The 18,967-nt window shown below is 40.3% G+C and overlaps 1 protein-coding gene across 1 annotated transcript; it reads right to left on the bottom strand.

Moving 5' to 3' along the window:
• Positions 1-786: 786 nt before the first annotated feature.
• polr2a (RNA polymerase II subunit A) lies at positions 787-15,694 on the bottom strand. The gene is made up of 28 exons (XM_039661325.2): positions 15,351-15,694; positions 14,343-14,475; positions 14,088-14,224; positions 13,822-13,995; positions 13,444-13,725; positions 13,189-13,350; positions 12,612-12,832; positions 12,360-12,492; positions 12,130-12,254; positions 11,078-11,288; positions 10,776-10,985; positions 10,526-10,694; positions 9,570-9,664; positions 9,269-9,472; positions 8,868-9,090; positions 8,501-8,684; positions 8,162-8,333; positions 7,976-8,081; positions 7,352-7,557; positions 6,748-7,219; positions 6,551-6,651; positions 6,363-6,467; positions 5,978-6,160; positions 5,466-5,669; positions 5,189-5,375; positions 4,314-4,427; positions 4,039-4,188; positions 787-3,935 (listed from the first exon to the last, which is right to left on the bottom strand). The coding sequence occupies exons 1-28, from the start codon at positions 15,435-15,437 to the stop codon at positions 2,788-2,790; spliced, it is 5,898 nt and encodes a 1,965-aa protein (XP_039517259.2). The 5' UTR covers positions 15,438-15,694; the 3' UTR covers positions 787-2,787.
• Between the last annotated feature and the right edge of the window lie 3,273 nt (positions 15,695-18,967).

The following is an 18,967-nucleotide window of genomic DNA, read 5'->3' as shown; positions in this document are numbered from 1 at the left end:
GAAATTCAGATTTTTAAATAGTTAAACAAATGATTTGCCTGTTTTGGTTACATTTGACTACAGGAAACCCCTCCTGGACTTCGGAATAAAAGGGAAGAAAATATCTAAAAATGATGTTTAGCCATTCTTGAGGGATTTCTGTTTCTCTTATTACATGAGTCACACCCAGTCAGTAACAAAGCATTCATAATTATGTCAGGACTTGCTTGCCTATGGGCACAAACCATACGAATATAAAAAAAAAACATAGACATACAGGCTTTCCAGGTTCAAGGCTTATCCAATCACAGAGCTGTAAGTCATAGCTAAGAGTTATGTCAACTGTCTGTGACTGCATTCAAACAGGAAGTCCAGGAGCTGGTCTGTGGTTTCAGGAATTTAAAAACAAGAACCAGTCAAGTATACGATGTCTGTATATTGACATCTTAAGAAGAGGCATCCTTATAAGTTTGTGGATTTTCTTACAGGGAAATTTAAAATGGGTAATTTTGATAGAGCATATACAATCCAAGTGGTGCACTTTCAGAAGATAAAACCTAAACAAAGTCATGTAATGCCAAATGCCATTGTGTTCCAGTTCTTCAATTCAATAATGTTCTACCACCAGTAAGTTACTCACTTCTTCAAAACTCATTCACATTTCAGAAAATTAAGTTTAATCCTTAGACAGCCAAGCCAAAAATAGTCTCTTACTCATTTTGTCATTTAAAACGACGGACTAAAAGTCACAAGTTGAAACTTGAACATGTAAACACCCATGTTTAAAGAAACACACATGGACAATAGTTTAGTCAAACTTTTTATTTTAAGTCAAAAACAAACAAAACAGATACAGAGAATGAAGTAATCAGATTGATTTCTATAGTGGCAATTTCTCTTAATTTAAATTCTCATTTCCCCAGAACCCTGACCCAGTTATTACTCAAACTCAAGAAAACCCTGTTTTTTTTCCATTTATACCATCATGCACACACACTTGCGCACACACACACACACACATTATTACTGGGAGCCTAGGTACAGAGTATTAACTGGATTTGTTTGGAACAACCATGAAACTGAAGGCAAACAAGGGCATTAAAGAGACACTGTCAGAACTGCAACATAAGGCCTTAAATCTAAAGCTGAATAATGCAAGAGCAACAAAGTCTTTTACTAGTCAACAAAACCTCCTGCAACTACCACAGTCCAATTGGAAGAGTGAGTTGAGGGAACCACAGGCACCAATTGCTTTAGGTGCACAAAAAAAAAAAAAAAAAAAAAAAAATTAGTAACGCTTAAAGAGATCTAATTACCTTGAACACCCGAGTCAAATCAGACTTTGTCGCCCTCTACAGTTTAAGCATGAGACGACTGTCAAAATCAGCTGACAAAATTTAGGTTAACAAAGAACCACAAAATCTAAGGGCGTAATAGTGCCAAATATGAAACAGTGCATATTCAAATGAAAATCCAAACTGCAACTTATTCCCCCACCCCAAGCACTTAATCCAAAACGCAAAGCTGACCCAACAATGAAGCCAGCGCAAGAAAAATAGTGTAAAATAAATGCTTTTCCTCAGTAATTCACACAAGAGATTCAGTTCTAACTATTGATGCAAATATCAGAAAAACAATTATACACTTTTTAGATTAAAGGGTTGAGTGCTAAGGACAGGGAAGGTCTCGTAAGATTTAGACCTAGATGGTTTAAAAACGTTAACATGGTGCAGTTTATGCAAAGCCATGCTTTAACCCCACTCTTAGGATAAAAGTAAAATAAAAACCAAAAAAGGTAACAACTTCACACTCCTCAGAGGTACAAGACTACTTGTTACCATTTTTTTTTTTTTTGCAGTTATTGAAATTGAAAATTACTGGGCAGATGCTGGTGAAGAATATAAGGCTTGCATCTTTTGGGGACAATTGAATAGAAATGTGATGCCTAAATAAAGCATCCACTCCCTCTCTCTGATTCCTACCGAAGAGGGCAATCACTACACAACACTTTTACCCATGTCATGGGCTGGCATACATTAGACTACAGTATTACAAGACATTTTTAATCTGCACAATGCGTGTCAGCTTCAACACGTTTCTAATAAACAGCCACTTCCAACCACCTGTTTCTTTCTTCAATAACTTTTTATGAGTAAACTCAAATTAGACAAATCAACATTAATATTTAAACAGTTCTGACCTGGAAACAAGCGCTTATTTACACAGAAGAGAAAGAAAAAAAAAAGCTATAAAATGTGAGAAAGGGTCAGACTCAGTTGTCGTTTCTCCCCCCCTTCTTATTTACGTTATAGAGATTTTTCAAGGTTTCATTTAGAAACTTTTCAGATACAATCCACTGTTTTCTGTTTGAAGGCTTTTGGCAATACTTCTTAGATTTCCTTAATATCCAACACTGAATTTTAGAGGAAAAGTACGGGAGATAAAAATGACTATGAATGATCTTTCTCTTCCAAAACAGTCAACCTCCAGCATCTTTCCCCCAATTTTGAGTTACAGTTCTCCCTCTAAACTTAGAGCGACCAAAACGGTCTATACAAAGGCAGCCTTGTTTGGCTTATTGTTCAAACCTCTGATACAACAGATGCAACCACTGAAGCCTGTTTAGTGAGGCTATTTAAGAACAGTTCAAGTCCCAAAAGGAAAATCAAAAAAGGATGTCCCATGTGGGATGTCCCCAGCCTTCCCTGTAAATCACAACGACCCCAGCTGAGTGGCTTTCCTTCAGTCTTTATTCCAGAGTCAGAGTGCCTATCAGGGAAGTAGCATGAACCCTGGCACCAACCATCTTTAGTTATTTTCTTCATCGCTATCGTCAGGGCTGATGGCTGGGCTGTAGGTCGGAGAGGTGGGGCTGTAGCCTGGTGAAGTGGGGCTGTAAGTAGAGCCCTTGGGACTAGTTGGAGAGTAGGTAGGAGATGTAGGAGAGTATTTCGGAGAAGTTGGGGAGTAAGTTGGAGAGGTGGGAGAGTATTTGGGGCTGGTTGGGGTGTAGGTGGGAGAGGTTGGAGAGTAAGTAGGGGAAGTTGGGCTGTACTTGGGTGTAGTTGGAGAGTAGGTTGGAGAGGTGGGACTGTATTTGGGTGAAGTGGGAGAGTACTTTGGGGAAGTGGGGGAATACTTGGGGGATGTTGGGGTATATTCAGGAGAGCTGGGACTATAAGAGGGGGAGGTGGGCGTGTATTTTGGAGAGGTGGGGGAATAGGATGGAGAGCTCGGGCTGTAAGAGGGCGAGCTCGGGGTGTAGGTGGGAGATTGCGGGGTGTAGCGTGGGCTGGATGGAGAGTAGGACGGTGAAGTGGGGGAGTATGAAGGAGAGGTGGGGGAATAATTGGGGCTGGTTGGGGTGTAATTGGGAGAGGTGGGAGAGTAGGATGGTGAGGTGGGACTGTAAGATGGGGAGGTTGGAGAGTAACTGGGTGAGGTGGGCGTGTAGTTGGGCGAAGTGGGGCTGTAGCTCGGAGATGTTGGGGAATAGGACGGGGAGGTTGGGGAGTAGCTTGGAGAGGTAGGAGAGTAAGACGGAGAGGTTGGGGAATAAGACGGGGAGGTGGGGGAATAAGATGGAGACGTGGGGCTGTAGCTGGGGGATGTTGGAGAGTAGGATGGTGAAGTCGGGGAGTAAGAAGGTGAAGTGGGAGAATAAGAAGGTGAAGTGGGAGAGTAAGAAGGTGAAGTCGGAGAGTAAGACGGCGAAGTTGGGGAGTAGCTTGGAGATGTTGGAGAATAAGATGGCGAAGTTGGAGAGTAGGAGGGTGATGTGGGCGAGTAAGACGGAGATGTGGGGCTGTAGTTCGGGCTGGTGGGAGAATAAGATGGTGAAGTTGGCGAGTACGATGGAGAGGTCGGAGAGTAGCCAGGGCTCTGAGGGGTGTATCCACCAGGAGAACGAGGCTCGTAGGCAGGAGAGGTTGGAGAGTAATTGGGAGACAAGGCTCCTGAAAGGAGAAAGATGTGCATCAGAACAGTTGTTTACAACCAACTAAATAACATTGATTATTCTTAAAAACAGAACAAGACAAAAATGGACAGTGGAGTAACCTGGTGAGGGGATATAAGGGCTAGCTGGTCCAGGTGATCCAGGAGAACCAGGAGTAGGGGACCAGGCAGGAGAATAGCCGGGTGAGAAGCCACTGGCATCAGATGCAGCGCTGGGAGAGAAGCCTGCAGCACCTGGTGTCATTCCACTTCCTGTATATATACACACACATATTTAAAAACACGGCATGAAATGGTCTGTAAACCTTTAACACAAGATAACTCGGGGATTAAGAGTGGCTGTAAAACAAAACTTCATGTAGCATTTCTTCACTCACCAACACTAGGAGACCAGGCACCATACGCAGGAGTGGCTCCTGTGTTCCACGGAGTCATGGCTGGAGACATGCCACTCATAGGGCTGGGGGCACAGCCAAAGAACATGCCTGTGGCTGGAGTGGAAAAAGCAATGGTTAATCAAAGGTTTACATTTGGGGACAAATGAGTATTGTAGGGCCCTATAATTTCCACGATCACATAATCGCGGATTTGGCCAATTAAATCTATTGTTAATGATGAATTTTGTTTTGAATTTTGAATTTTAATGATGAAATTTATTTTACTGGACAGTAAAGCTCATAATCATATTTTCTTATTTAAAAATTTAAGGTGATTCCTATTTTATTTGTGTACATTTTAATCATTACATTTGGGGACAAATGAATATTGTAGGGCCCTATAATTTAAAAATTTAAGGTGATTCCTATTTTATTTGTGTATATTTTAATCATTACATTTGGGGACAAATGAGTATTGTAGGGCCCTATAAATTCCACGATCACATAATCGTGGATATGGCCAATTAAATCTATTGTTAATGATGAATTTTGCTTTTAATTTTGAATTTTAATGATGAAATTTATTTTACTGGACAGTAAAGCTCATAATCATATTTTCTTGTTTAAAAATTTAAGGTGATTCCTATTTTATTTGTGTACATTTTAATCATTAACAGCACACTCTTTTTACAACTAAAATAAGTTTAAATTTAGTTTAAAATGACTAAATTTAATAAAGGGTTAAATTCCCTTAACGGTAAAATTCCCAAAAATTAAAATGGAATTTGTGAAAAAATAATGCAATTTTTAGGGCCCTAGTATTGGCATAATGTAAAGCTATAAAACAATTAAACAAGGGAAAGAGTTTGACTTACGTCCTGCGACACTGATACCAGGGATGTTGGTGGGGATCTCCATGCCATACTTGCACTTTTCAGCATCCAACAGCAGGTCAAAACAGCCAGTGCCTGCAGGAGCAAGCTGTCCCAGCATGATGTTCTCAGACACTCCCTTCATTGGGTCACATTCACCATGTGAAGAAGCTTCCATCAACACATCCACCTATGGAAAGAGAGGGACAAAATTAAACATCAAGTTCTTTACAAGACCATCTTTACTGCGATGATAAATGGGGCCAATTATTAAGCTCACCGTCTCTTCAAAAGAGCACTTCATTAGCGGTCCAGTGTCCTGCCTGTTGATACCGTGACGAGTGATAGCCATCAAGTGACCCCTGCAGGTCATTGTGTCACACAGCAAGGCAAGATGGCGGTAGTTAACGTAAGAACCGTCAAAAGAGATGACATGGTACAACTCTCTTTCCAGTGCCTTACGCACAGCCTCAATACCAAGAACCTGCAGGTGAAGAGCAGGCATTTCTGAATTTGATTTCTCAAGACTTAATAGGTTACAACCTTTAGACCTGGTTTCACAGACAGGGCTTAGACTAGGCCATAGTACAATTAGGATATTTAAGTAGTTTTCATAAACATGCCTTAGAAAAAAAACATTACTAGTGTGCATCTTAAGACTTTAAGATGTCAGTGCAAGGTGCTTTCATTTAAAAAACAAAACAAAAAACAACAACAACTCAAACAATCATTTTAGTCTGGGACTAATCTTAAACCTTGTCGGTGACACCAGGGGTTAGACTTAATTCTTACAGTGAAAATCTCCACAATGTCATTGGAGGTGGTCCTGACAGGGTCCACGTCCTTCTCACTGAGGACCCTCATGAGACTGACTCCATCTGTTTCCAGGATCCACTCTTGTAGGGCTTTGAATTCTCCATCTTCTGTGATGATGATTTTCTTCTTGTTGTCTGTCTGTGGAAGATGCATGTACACCTACAAGTGCAGAGAGTTAAAGAAATTAAGCTCCAATCTAATGGCCATCTGAAGTCATTTTATAATGCACAAAGTTATAAATTAGCACTCCCCATTAGTCACCATCCACCCACTGAAGCATGCCTACACTGCTCCCACATGGACTGGCAGGTAATAGTCTGCACCGAAGTGAACTTATACGGTTGAAAAGGGGAAAACATACCTTGCTGATCTGCTCAATGCCTTGCAGGGTCATGTCTGTCAGCATGTTGGATTCAATGCAGCGAAGGAAGACATCATCATCCATCTTATCCACTACCTCTTCATCCTGGACACAAGATCCAACATTTAGGATTCAATATATAGAGAGAAGAGGCAAGCTATGTGTGCACACCAGAAAGTTAAAATTACCTCTTGAAATTTGTTCTCATCACTATTCATGATGCGGATTCGCAATACCAGTTTCTCAGCATTGTCATCATTGAAGATGCAGTTTAGGTCATCACCAAATCCTAGGTGATAAACATGGATTGAAGTTTGGACTTTGAAGTGGTACTTCAATTTCTATGCATAAACATGCACCTATTCAATTCTAATCTCAAGCCCACCTGCATTGATCTTCTCTGCAATTTGCTCCATAGTCAGCTTGCGGTCAGTCATGTGTTTGCGGTCAAGTTCAATACGCAGCAACCAGGGTGAAATGCGGGTCACATCGAAGTCAGGCATCTCATAGTACACGTTGACCCACTCCTGATCTTCAGTCACCACTGTGTTTTGTGGGTTGGGGTCATAATAAATGGCCGTGTTGGCAGTGACCTTGCGCAGGGTTGTGTGCTCCAACCGACACAGGATATCTTTGGCCCTCTCTGCGTCACGGGCCGCTTGGCCCAAGAGAAAGACGGTCAGGGAGGGGGTCTTGGGTCGCTTGGAGATGTTGATAAGTTCTTTGAGACGAGGCACACCGAGAGTGACGTTTTTGGCGGACACACCGGCGTAGTGGAATGTGTTCAGGGTCATCTGAGTAGCAGGTTCTCCTAGAGACTGGGCAGCCAGAGCACCTACCATCTCACCAGGGTGAGCCTGAGGAAAACAGGAAAACAATTCAGCCAATGAGCCCATAAGTAAAAACCAATCTAATTGATAAGACGTTATTACTCTTCACCTAAATAAATAATGATATGGATTTAACTGCACTCAGCAAGCATTACTTACAATGGATTGGTTAAATTTGGTCTCGATCTCTCCCAGCAGCCAATCAAAAGCCTCTGTGCTAAGACGGAACTCCTCAGTCATTCTCTTAGAGCAGAGGGTGGAGCGCAGATGGATGTTGAACAGCAGAGTGGCATTTTCCTGGGCCTGCCTACTTAACTGGTCATCGCCATTTACAATAACCAGCTTCTTACTCAACTCTTGAACTCCTGCAAAAATAAAATCAGAGAAAAATTAATGCATGATCCTTACAAGGCCACAATTGCTATAAATGTAAAGGGTGGTGCAACTACAATGATAAGAATAACTTGACTTATATTAAAAGGTGTAAGTTCATGTCAGTGTTGTGAGCCCCCCCTCCAAAAAAAGGTAAAGAATTGTCAAGCGCATGAGTTTGAAGCCTTTTCTTTAGTTAACACACAAAGATGTAAAAGTGGCCTTTAAAATCAACTTGCACAGGTAAGCTATAGGGATCAGTCGTCTGCAGGCTTTATTTAGCCGCCACAAGCAGCAGTCTTTATTTAGCTGGGAGACCCACTCAAACACAAATCTTAAATGCCTGTTAAATATTTGTATTTAGGCATCCTAACTAGTCCCTTGTACAAATCTTGTCAGTGTTTAACCCACCTTCAACTACTCGTACTGGGTTAAGGTCAGTTGGTGTCCGAGGATTGATGCGGAAAATCTTCTGAGCATTCCAGATCATTCTGGCCAGATTGCACGGTAGTACCACCTATGGGAAAGCATGTCAGTTTGGGTCTATGAACTTACGATATTGATGATGCTTAAATAGGTTATTCTCAAGGGACAGACCTTGCTGTCTCCTGTGGGGAAAATGGCCCTCAGGATCTCTCGGTCTTCCCTCATCTTTTCAAACTCTTTCTCTAGAGCACTCTGGACATGGGCATTGGTCATCACATCTTTCACTACATCTTCCTGTAGAGTGCGGCGAAGAGCTCGTTCGTTGGTGCAGTCAAACCTGAACCTGAGCGATTAAAGAAAGAGGTGGAAAGTTGAATCAATGACATTAGTCAGTGTATTGGCAATGCCCTTGTTGATTTGGATATTTATATATTGCTCAAACTACTCGCAATCTTTTAACATTCCTGGAAACATTTCAATGAGTACAAAAAAAAAAAAAAAAGCACTCACTTCTTCTCAAAGGCTTTGTTGGACGGCTTAAGTGTGGCCATGTTTTGGAACTCCACGGCCTCTCCTGCCAGCCCATCCTCTCCATACCTCAGCTGGACAACTTGATTGATTGAGTTTCTAACCGTGGCATCATACTTTACCATAACCGACTCCATAGACTTGATCAGACGACGCTGAATATAACCTGAAAGAAAAAAAGAGAAAGATCAAAAGCTATAAATAAAATTTCAACCTTTAACCAAGGCAAAACCGGCAATTTTGTAGAACACATCTTACTTGTAATCTGAACTTAAAATAGTAATACTTGTTGCTTGTCCATTTAGGCTTAGCCCCCAATAGCTGCTCAGTCCATGTGCCTTTTCATTACCTGTCTCAGCAGTTTTGACAGCTGTGTCGATCAGACCCTCTCTTCCTCCCATGGCGTGAAAGAAAAACTCAGTTGGTGTGAGACCAGCCAGATAGGAGTTTTCCACGAAGCCTCTACTTTCTGGACCATAATCATCTTTAATGAAGTGAGGGAGGGTGCGGTGTTTGAAACCGAAAGGGATTCGCTTACCCTCAACGTTCTGCTGCCCCACAACAGCAATAACCTAAGGGGTGAAGAGGGAAAACCATTTAGAGATTGGTCAAATTGTGTGAAACCTGACATTACCATGTTTGGATGTACATTTTTTAGAATAAAGTCAATTTTCTAATTTAGACTGAATCTTAACTGAGACTTAAATTAATTAAGACACTTTAATTTAAACACCAATTGTCTTCAATTACCTGAGAAATGTTAATTTTAGAGCCTTTTGAGCCAGCCACCACCATGGATTTGAAATTGTTGTACTCTGACAGTGATTTCTGGGCAGAGGATCCAGTCTTGTCTCGAGCATCGTTCAGAATGCGGTTGACCTGGTTCTCAAAGGTCTGTCTCAGAGTGTTACCTGGGGTGGGCTCCAACTCATTGTTGTGGGCTTTCTCAATGACCTATGAAAAGAAAAAGAAAGGCAACATGCATTGAGTGCATTAATGTACAAGAGCCTTATGACAGCCATGTTATTAGTTACACATAATGCCAACTCACCTCTATCACATCCTGCTTGGCTTTCTTAATAGTGTTCTGAATGTCCTGATATGTAGCCTTATCAGCAATGGAGTCTCCAATACCAATAGAGTGACCTACAGCAGATGAGATGGTAAATAAACTAGGAATAGATTTAAGCAAGTGACTTAATATTTGCACGGTTACAAAAACTGCTTTAAAGGGATAGTTCATCCAAATATTCTGCCAGTAATTACTCACCCTCATGTTGTTCCAGCCCTGTAAGACCTTCGCTCATCTTGGAACACGAATTAAGATATTTGTGATTAAAGCTGGATCACACCTCCATAGGCTTCTTAAGGGAACGAAACTGGCCGGTCCAAAAGTTATGAAAGACATCGTTAAAATAGTCCGAGTGACTACAGCGGCTCAATCTTAAGTTTATCAAGCGATGAAAATACTTTATAAATAACGACTTTATTCAACTCTCCTTTCCTTTTCTGTGGGCCTCGAGATTTCACATAGTGAAACTATGCAAAGCTTCTAGGTTGTACGTCACACGAACATGACCAGCGTCGGCCAATAGTGAGCCTACGTGTGATGTACAACCTAAAAGCTTTGCTTCACTACGTGAACTCACGGCCCACAACAGAACAGGAAGACAATACAATGCTGAATAAAGTCGTAGTTTTTATAATTTTTGGACCAAAATTTATTTTCGATGCTTGAAAAACATCAACAACTAACCCACTGATGTCACAAGGACTACTTTGTTTGATGATGTCTTTATTTCCTTTCTGGACAAGGACAGTATACCGTACATACATTTTCAATGGAGGGACAGAAAGCTCTCGGACTAAATGTAAAATATCTTAAATTGTGTTCCAAAGATGAACGAAGGATCTACGGCCTTGGGACGACATGAGGGTGAGGCATAATGACAATTTTCATTTTTAGGTGAACTAACCCTTTAATCACCATTTGTTTTTGTTTTTTACCTTCAATGAGCAGCCAGTTGTTGACGACGGTCTGGATGTTGGAATAGAAGAGTCGTGTGATGTCATGCCCCATCTCAAGGTATGAGATATGAACAAGAGAGCCAGCTGAGGTTCCCAGTGACTTCTTACACAGGATCCCCATGATCAGCTCACCGTTCTCCACAATTACCTGCAAAACGAATTGGATAAGCAAAATTAAATCTATATATTTTCCTTAAGTATGTCCAGGTTTGGGGCTGCACTACTGCACCTTAGTGTCTCCAGGCGAGATGTGTTTATAAGGGCCGCTGTCCTCTTCATCAGGGTGAGTGCTGTGTGTGCGGATGGCATTAATGTGCCCAGGGATGATCAGGCTGAAGATCTGTTTGCCCGTCCAGAGGGGTCGAGGCTTCAATATAGCCGGTTGGGGCACTTTGCCATCCCATGTAGAGAGAAACATGAGGAGGTTCATCACCTCACCCTAAAAAGAAGCACACAAAATAATTAATCTCATGTACTTGTACATCCAGCTCATTAAATTCATAATTTGGTCCCAATGTTTCGTAAACGCACCCTCTCTAAAAAGACATCTCTCTTGGTGAACTTGCGCACAGCTGTCAGTGTGTCCTGCACAATACCCATGACGGGTCTGTTGGACTGTGGTGTGACAATCATGCGAGGCACCATAGCCAGCTCCTGGATCTCAGCACGGGTCTCCAGAGATTGTGGCAAGTGCAGGTTCATCTCATCTCCATCAAAGTCAGCGTTGTATGGGGTCGTAACACTAGAAGTTAAAAGGATTTTCATCTTTAAAATCTGTCATCGTCATAAAACCAAAAACCATTATTTTAGAAAAATGCTGCTAAACATGAGCATCAACTATTTCTATAACGATTTGTCTCCGCAATTATAATGTAGTGCATTCCAAATTGATAAAGTACCTACTCATTGGGGATGTTTATTTAGTTTTTTTCCCCCAACCGACAACTAAAGCTCGTTAACCAATCATTAACCAGAAAGATTGTTTAAGGTGCTCTAAGCGATGTTGGGTGATGTCACTTCTTGTTGACATTCAAAGTATTGTCAAACAACACGGAGGCTAGCACAAACCCCCCAACGCTCACGCCCAAATAATTCCTGTCGGTTATTGGCTCGAACACTGTTTGTTATGTTTTGTGGTCCAGGTTGGACCAGTTTGTTTTTGTTGCCATTTGTGGAGCCTGGGGTGTGTACAGAGATGGTGTTTTTCTTTTTTCAAAATCGGATTTCCAGGGGTTTAGTTTTACATGCGCAAATAGCAGCATAAAGAACAGAACATGAGGATTTATCGCCACAATTTTTCATTCTCGTTCTGTTCTGAATAAAGTTAAATAGAAAGGATTTGTTGGAGTGAGGGGAAGTAAAATAGCCTATATCTATCTTTATAGTGTTCATAAAATTTGTTAAACTTATGCTTTATTTACTGGTGTGTTTTACCTAATGTAATAAAATGTGACTTTTTTTCTCTCTTAAAAAAACCCCCTCAATTTTATAGGTGTATTCTTATTGTTGGTTAACCAGTTAATTATGAGCATCCCTACTACCCATATATCAATCTATAAACAAAGTGAAAGATCAAATCATACCTGAGGTTGAGTCGAAATGTTGACCAAGGCAAGATTCGTACTCTATGCCCCATCATAGACATTTTGTGGAGTGTGGGCTGTCTGTTGAACACAATAATGTCCCCATCACACATGTGTCGTTCAACCTAGAAAAAACAAAACAAAACAAAAAAACAAGTATTTCAGATACTGTGTTCACTTTAACCGCAAATTAACTTATATTCTAACATTAACCAAGGCAGGAAACTAACTTTGTATCCAATCTGAAGGTGAAGGTCACTTGGTTTAGGGTGGAATCTCAGGTCAATTCTGTCCCCATTGTCACGGACGATATATTTGGCTCCAGGATACTGACTGTTACCTCTCCTCACAAGTTCTTGGAGTCTGTAATGTTAATGGGGGGGAGGATTAGGGAAAAGAATCGAGAGCACAGGGTTACGAAGTAACTGAGTGTGAATATATTGTAAGATGTTTATTAATTTGAATATAAGAATTAATAATACCTGTCAATGTTAAAAGGTGTGACGATTTCAGGGAAGGTCATGTTTGCAGCAATGGAACGGGGAACTCCCACCTGGTCGATCTGCAGATTGGGGTCAGGCGTAATGACAGTTCGTGCAGAGAAGTCTACACGCTTCCCCATCAGATTACCTCTGACACGTCCTTCCTTACCCTTTAGCCTCTGCTTGATGGATTTTAGTGGGCGACCAGACTTTTGCATTGCCTGAGACAAGAGCGCACGACAGTACGGTCAAAGTTTTCACCTTCTACTGTTAACTCTCATTGGTTCAAAAGACTAAATATCAAATATATTTTGACTGGCTACAACCGTGTCGTGTCATGCAATTAAATTAAATTAGTATTTTATTTATACTTAATTTCAATAAATATTTAATAATAATCAACATTTTAAAAATGTAATCACTTTTATTCTCAATTTATAATACTTATTAACAAAATAATAAAGTATAACTGAATTAATATCGCTAATATGGTTAATAAGTATACAATTGTTGCTACTGATTCAATTTTTTGGCATAAGCCTATATATTTATATCTAAGGTATAGTGTAAACCTTACCCTAGGTAGACCTGGCAGTTCATTGTCCACCATGGTGGCCACATGGAACTGAAGCAGCTTGACATCCTCTGCAATAACATGAGCTGCAGCTCCACTCTGCTCATTTCTCTTCAGCTGGTTATTGATCTTCACAATGTCAGCCAACTTGTGTGTTAAATCATCCTAGGGGGAAAAGAGCATACAATTGAAAAACCTAACAGCCATCAGTAAAATACATCAGACTTTTCCCCCTACTGTTCAAGAAGAAATGCTAACCTGGTTTCTAGCAGAGCCCTGCATGACCACAGCCGGTCTCACAGCAAGAGGGGGTACAGGCAAAACAGTGACAATCATCCACTCAGGACGAGCGTATTTGGGGTCCATGCCCAGGATCATGTCCTCTTCATCTGAAATGCGTTTGAAGATCTCATGCACGCGTTCAGGGCTGAGGAGAATCTTCTTCTCTTGAGAGTCTTCATTCACGTGCTTCCACTCAGCATAGAGCTCCAGGCCAGAGCGTCGGATACGTGGCTGGTATCTGCCACAACCTCCATGACCCTTGAAATATAAAGATGAAGATCAGTTTAACAAAAAATAATAATAATAATAATAAAAATACAGTAAGCTTTAAATACACAAATGTCAGTTCGGTACCTTCTCTTTGGTGAGGTCTTCCTCGGTCTCCTGCTGCTCCACTCCAAACTTGTTGTCCATCTCCTCTCCACCCTCACAAATATTTTTGCCTTTACAGAGGTCATAAACATGGGTCAGACGCTTCCGTGGCTGCCCCTTCGACTTGGTCAAGATGTCTTTGATTTTTGGATTGTTCTGGGTAAAACAAAATTAAAAGTTAACCATACAGTAAGGAACAGTGTGACAATTAAATCTCAAACAAAAGGCAAATAAAAAATATGACATACCGAGTCCACAAGGAGCTTTGAACAGAAGAAACACACACAGCGGAGGACCTTCATAATCTTTGTGATGAAGCCAACATGAAAGACTGGCTTAGCCAGCTCAATGTGACCAAAATGACCAGGACACTCAGTCATGTTACCTAAACGACAGCAATTAAATAAGCACAAAATACATAACAGGAAGAGCCTTAAGTGTTTAAAATTGACCAAAAAGAAATACCACACAACAGAGGAGAAAAATCTAATTTATGAATATACCTGCACACGTCTGGCATCTGCCTGACCTCTCAATTACCCCTTGCCGGGGGTCCATGAGTCCCCCCAGTTTAGGGCGTCCTCCCTCTGTGGTCTCAGGGTACTTGATGCCCCCTTCAGTAACGGACATTCGTTTCTGAAACGATAACGGAAATGGCATTAAAATGTCTTGCATTTTCAAAACAGTGATAGAAAACAAATACTCTAATAACATTTGAGTAACACAAGAGCATGTTTAAAATAAACAATGATTTTTGATGCAAAATTCACCAGAGTACACGTAAAATGTCAGTTTGAAGAGTAAACAAAGCGGTTTAATAATTCCATAATAATCTAGCTTTGCATCTATAAACCATACATTAACCACAAAATAAAGTGTCTTAACTGCATTCATTGTAAAATATATCAGCAGAAACGAGGTTTAAACGGTTATGAAAAGGATGACATTGCTGAAAACACTAAAAAGCAGTTAACGTTACTCTTCATTGGTGTCTCAAGAATCACAGAAAATGCTATTTGCTCTACATTTATTGTAAAACACAAGTGCACTTCATTAACTTAATGTAATGAGCCGTTTAAATAAATGAATCATGAATATGAATGCAATATAAAACTTCACATATTTTATTGCCAGGAAGGGAGACACAGGGAACAATGTGGAAACTTGGGAGAAACTCTGGGTCTACCATGTGACTCCAAGATGGTCAAATAAAGTAAACAAACAATAAAGATTACAACGAGTTAAAATTATATCATTTCAAATAAGGCTTTCCGTGTCGTGATACTAATTGTAAAAGTAGGACTCGTGTGTAGTGTTTGTTCAACTTTCTAAACACATGCTCTTACTAGAGGCAGAAGTGGCTAGCCGGCTAAGTTAGCAAAACACAGGCTCACAGAAGACACTGTATGTTAATATCCGTATTTAATAGGATTTTAACACGATGATGATTTGAGTAATACAATAATACTCAAAGAAGTAAGAGAATACCCCTTCCCAAGAGCAAAACCTACAAGTTCATCTGGGCTGAGGACGCCGAATTGCACTCTCTTGATGAGGCGCAATGGGCATGCGCTGTCGCTGGAAGGCGGTCCGTGCATCCTGTCTATTCAAAGAGACGCGTCCTCCCCCGGCACGCCGCTTTGTAAGAAGGAACACCTCTGAAACGCCACCAAGACTCTCCTGGCACCCAATGGTGTCCGGAACTTGTCCGATGGCGGTTTCCCAGTGACCACCGTGTCTTGCTACTCAATGTGCTTTAAAATTTGTGTTTATATACTAGCTATTGTAGCTACCGGCAGTCCCCTTCCCTTTCCCCGATATACACGCCAGTGCGCTCTAAGCGCATCTGAGAGAAGACTGCTCTCACACGTCTTTATATAGACTGAACGCTTTGCTACAGGTTTACACAGCCTACTTGGCAGGGGCTGAACAGTCAGAGGGCGGGTTATGGATCGATGTTTCTGAGCGTTGGTTGGCCGTGAGACTGCAGCATATAAATAATTCATTCAAATTGACGCAGAACCAATGGAGTTGTGCGCTTTTGTGTCCAGCGAATCCCATGTAGGTGGAGGCGGGACATAACGTATGAAGAGATTTCATAGGTCCGTATAAACCAAGGGCGGATCCGTGGGCGCTTAAAACATGAATATTAAATAATATTCGGCAATATGAAACCTTATTCGTCAAACGTTCTCTCAATATTCATGAGCAGAGAGCATTTGGCCAATTGCAACCAACGCTTTACGGCGGTAAAATAACTTTCTTACCGCCCGCCTTCTTTACGAGCATTGCCGATTTTACCCGACTGATATTTTTTCACCCTCTGAACAAAAATAAAAAAAACCCAGTGCTGTTTCGTCCGTCTCGCTCTGGATCAGCGAAGAGTGCTGGAAAAGAAGCTCGTGTGAGAGGCCTGCACCTACCGTCGAGGATTAACACCATTATTTTTGTTTTTAATGTGATTTTTATGTAATCCATATTATTAACTTTCTCTTATTTCGAACATTTGTTAATATTTCCCGAACTATTTATTATGATTTCTCTTGCTAAATTTGTGTTCTACGGGAAAATGCAAGAATCCACGTGGTCGAGTAAAAACAATGGCTGGACGACATGCGCCTTTATCGGTATGATCCGCTGGAAACACCGCTGAAAGCATGGGTCCTCGAAAAGCACATTTTAATGTAAAAACATTCGAGAAACGTCGTAGATTTAAATATTTGATGTTTTCAAAACTATTTGGAGAAATTTTACATTATAACAGTTCACTGTAAAATAAAAAAATTGATTTGTACATCCAGGCCATGTTGTTCAACAGAAAGACGCTAGCTTAAGGTTTCTTGTTAGCTGCTACTATTTTTCATATAAACAGGCGGACATCCATGATTCATAAATTATTTCATTTGAGTCTAATATGGACCTTATTATCGCAAGTGTAGTGCAGTCAAGAAATTGTAGTAATGTAACATGATGTTAAGTTACCCTAGCGACTGTTGTGAGCTTTTGCTAGCTTGTTAGCCACCATCCTTTGTGGAATGGGAAAATTAAACGCCACCCGTTTAAACGGTTATGGCACATTTTCTTTAATATGTTTTTTTTGCTACCTTTAAAATGTCATTGTATATTTGAGTAAATGGGTTTACATTAGGGTAAAAAAGAAACTTGTTCGGCTAAATACTGGATTAAGGTTAACGTTATAGTGTAGACACTGAATTAACAGCACAACGATTTGAAATAAGTTAGTTCTTAGTCAAAATCACGTATAAAACGTGATTGATTATTAGATGCATGTTATTGACGCGAGAAATACAGAGGACGGTAATGTGCACGAACATTTATGATTGTTTAACCAGTTTTAGGTTTAAAAAGCTATTTTCGCTTATCTTGGTCTTGTCTTTGTATCGTTTCATTCAGACACTAGATGTGCCTTTTTAACCGATCATGTGTTGCTTGTATCACGTCCATGTTAGCCTGTTAGCTCATAGAGCTTACGTATGTACCTAACTTGTATTACAAAATACATAGGTTTTCCAATTAGTTTCCGATTGAATAATCACATATATTGCTTAATACGGCAAGGTGCTTATAGCCGAAACGAGTTTGTTTAATCTCAATAAAGCTAATCGGATAATAAAGTAAAAGCTTATGTTGATGTGTGTCAAGTCAAAATCGACTCGTTCGATCCCACATGTAACGTTATCTGGAAATTTAGGCGATACAATTTTGGTTAAAAAATGGTATGGCTTCTCTTAAGAGCTTTAAATCGTGGTCCCAATGCGTTAATAGTCAATCTCATTATTCTTCAACGAGAATCGAATGTCTGGTCAAGAATCGGTTTCCTATTTTAAATCACATCCGTGCTTAGAAGTAATACCAAATAGATATACATTTTTGAGGGATCATTTAGTTTTATGGCGGGTACAGTGGCGGTGCGATGAACAAACATGGAGTCTGTGCCTGTGTTGTGTACTTGGGCGGGTTTACAGGGCAGAAAGGAAGCGGACGGAGTTGCGTAACTATAGATTGAAGTGAAAGCACGAGCTAGCTAGCTATAGCTTTCTGTTCACCATGAAAAAATTCTTCTACAAAAACAAATTTAACGCAATGCGATAATTACATTGAAGGTTTTATCGTTGTTTCTGGGGAAAAAGTACTTTGTAGATATTGAGCTCAACCCACATACGACAAGTCTTGTATTTTGTGTGCCGTTTATGTCAGCAACATGGAGGAGTCCTCGCTGTGTTTTTTTTTTTTTTTTTTGCATTCAGATATTTTTCAACATTTGCACTGATAAACTTGTGTTGTTTTACTCTCATGAAGATGACAGCTTAATGACCCCCTACAATCGTAATCGTAATTGATGGGGCAGTCTACTCTGAGTCAGAAATAACACTTTTGGACTTGTAAGGTTTATGGAGCACAAAAGGAGATGTAAAGTTAAACTAAATGTTTGATATTGACAGGTATGAAAAGCTGCAAATAAAAGGTACCAACATTCTGCCTAAAATCTTTTTGTATTCCCAACGTAAATTATGAGGTCACATGGGTGTGTTAATGATAGAATTTTAATTATTTGGTCAACTGTCCCTTTGTCCCTGTTGTGAACAATTGTCACAAAACTTAACTCTGAATGGTTTGAAATATTAATGTATTTCATTACATGTTCTTATAAATATTTGGTGTATAAATAAACTCGATTTGCATTCAAATGATTGGTTTTCATTTTTTTTAAGTGAAAAAATCCTACAGGTTGGGCAAATTCCAATCGGAAGTGAGCATCTCTATGACCTATTTACTCTAAAGGGGCAGAACATGACCATACATAACCATAAATGATTTAATTACTTCCTTGAAGTAACCATTGATTGCATGTTCTCTTTACTAACGGACCTGTGTAATGGCCCATAAAGAAGGGATGCAATTCTTCACTTTCTTTTGGAAAGTTCCCACTAATGAAATCTTCTTTAATGAAGTAAAATTCGCCTGTTATTGACTTCAAAGTACAAATTTTGTCTGTTTCCGTGAATTGCGCTGTCCAGGTAACCGAGCACTATAGCGCCACCTTGTGGCAGACAAGATTACACAATTGAGTAGTCCCTTCAGACTCTTTCTTATTTAACCTGCTGTA

The sequence above is a fragment of the Pimephales promelas genome, chromosome 17 (assembly GCF_988280905.1).
Source record: "Pimephales promelas chromosome 17, fPimPro1.hap1.1, whole genome shotgun sequence".
Lineage (NCBI taxonomy): Eukaryota > Metazoa > Chordata > Actinopteri > Cypriniformes > Leuciscidae > Pimephales > Pimephales promelas.
The sequence above is the reverse complement of the archived record's forward strand: the minus strand, read 5'-3'. Positions and strand labels throughout refer to the sequence as shown.

What these genes read in the sequence shown, in the direction of transcription:
- polr2a (XM_039661325.2), bottom strand. Translation starts at nt 15,437, where the DNA reads ATGCACGGACCGCCTTCCAGCGACAGCGCATGCCCATTGCGCCTCATC. An exon ending in GAGATGTCTTTTTAGAGAGG is followed by an intron (nt 10,986 to 11,077) that starts GTGCGTTTACGA and finishes GCTTCTTTTTAG; the next exon opens with GGTGAGGTGATGAACCTCCT. An exon ending in TCTCGCCTGGAGACACTAAG is followed by an intron (nt 10,695 to 10,775) that starts GTGCAGTAGTGC and finishes TTCGTTTTGCAG; the next exon opens with GTAATTGTGGAGAACGGTGA.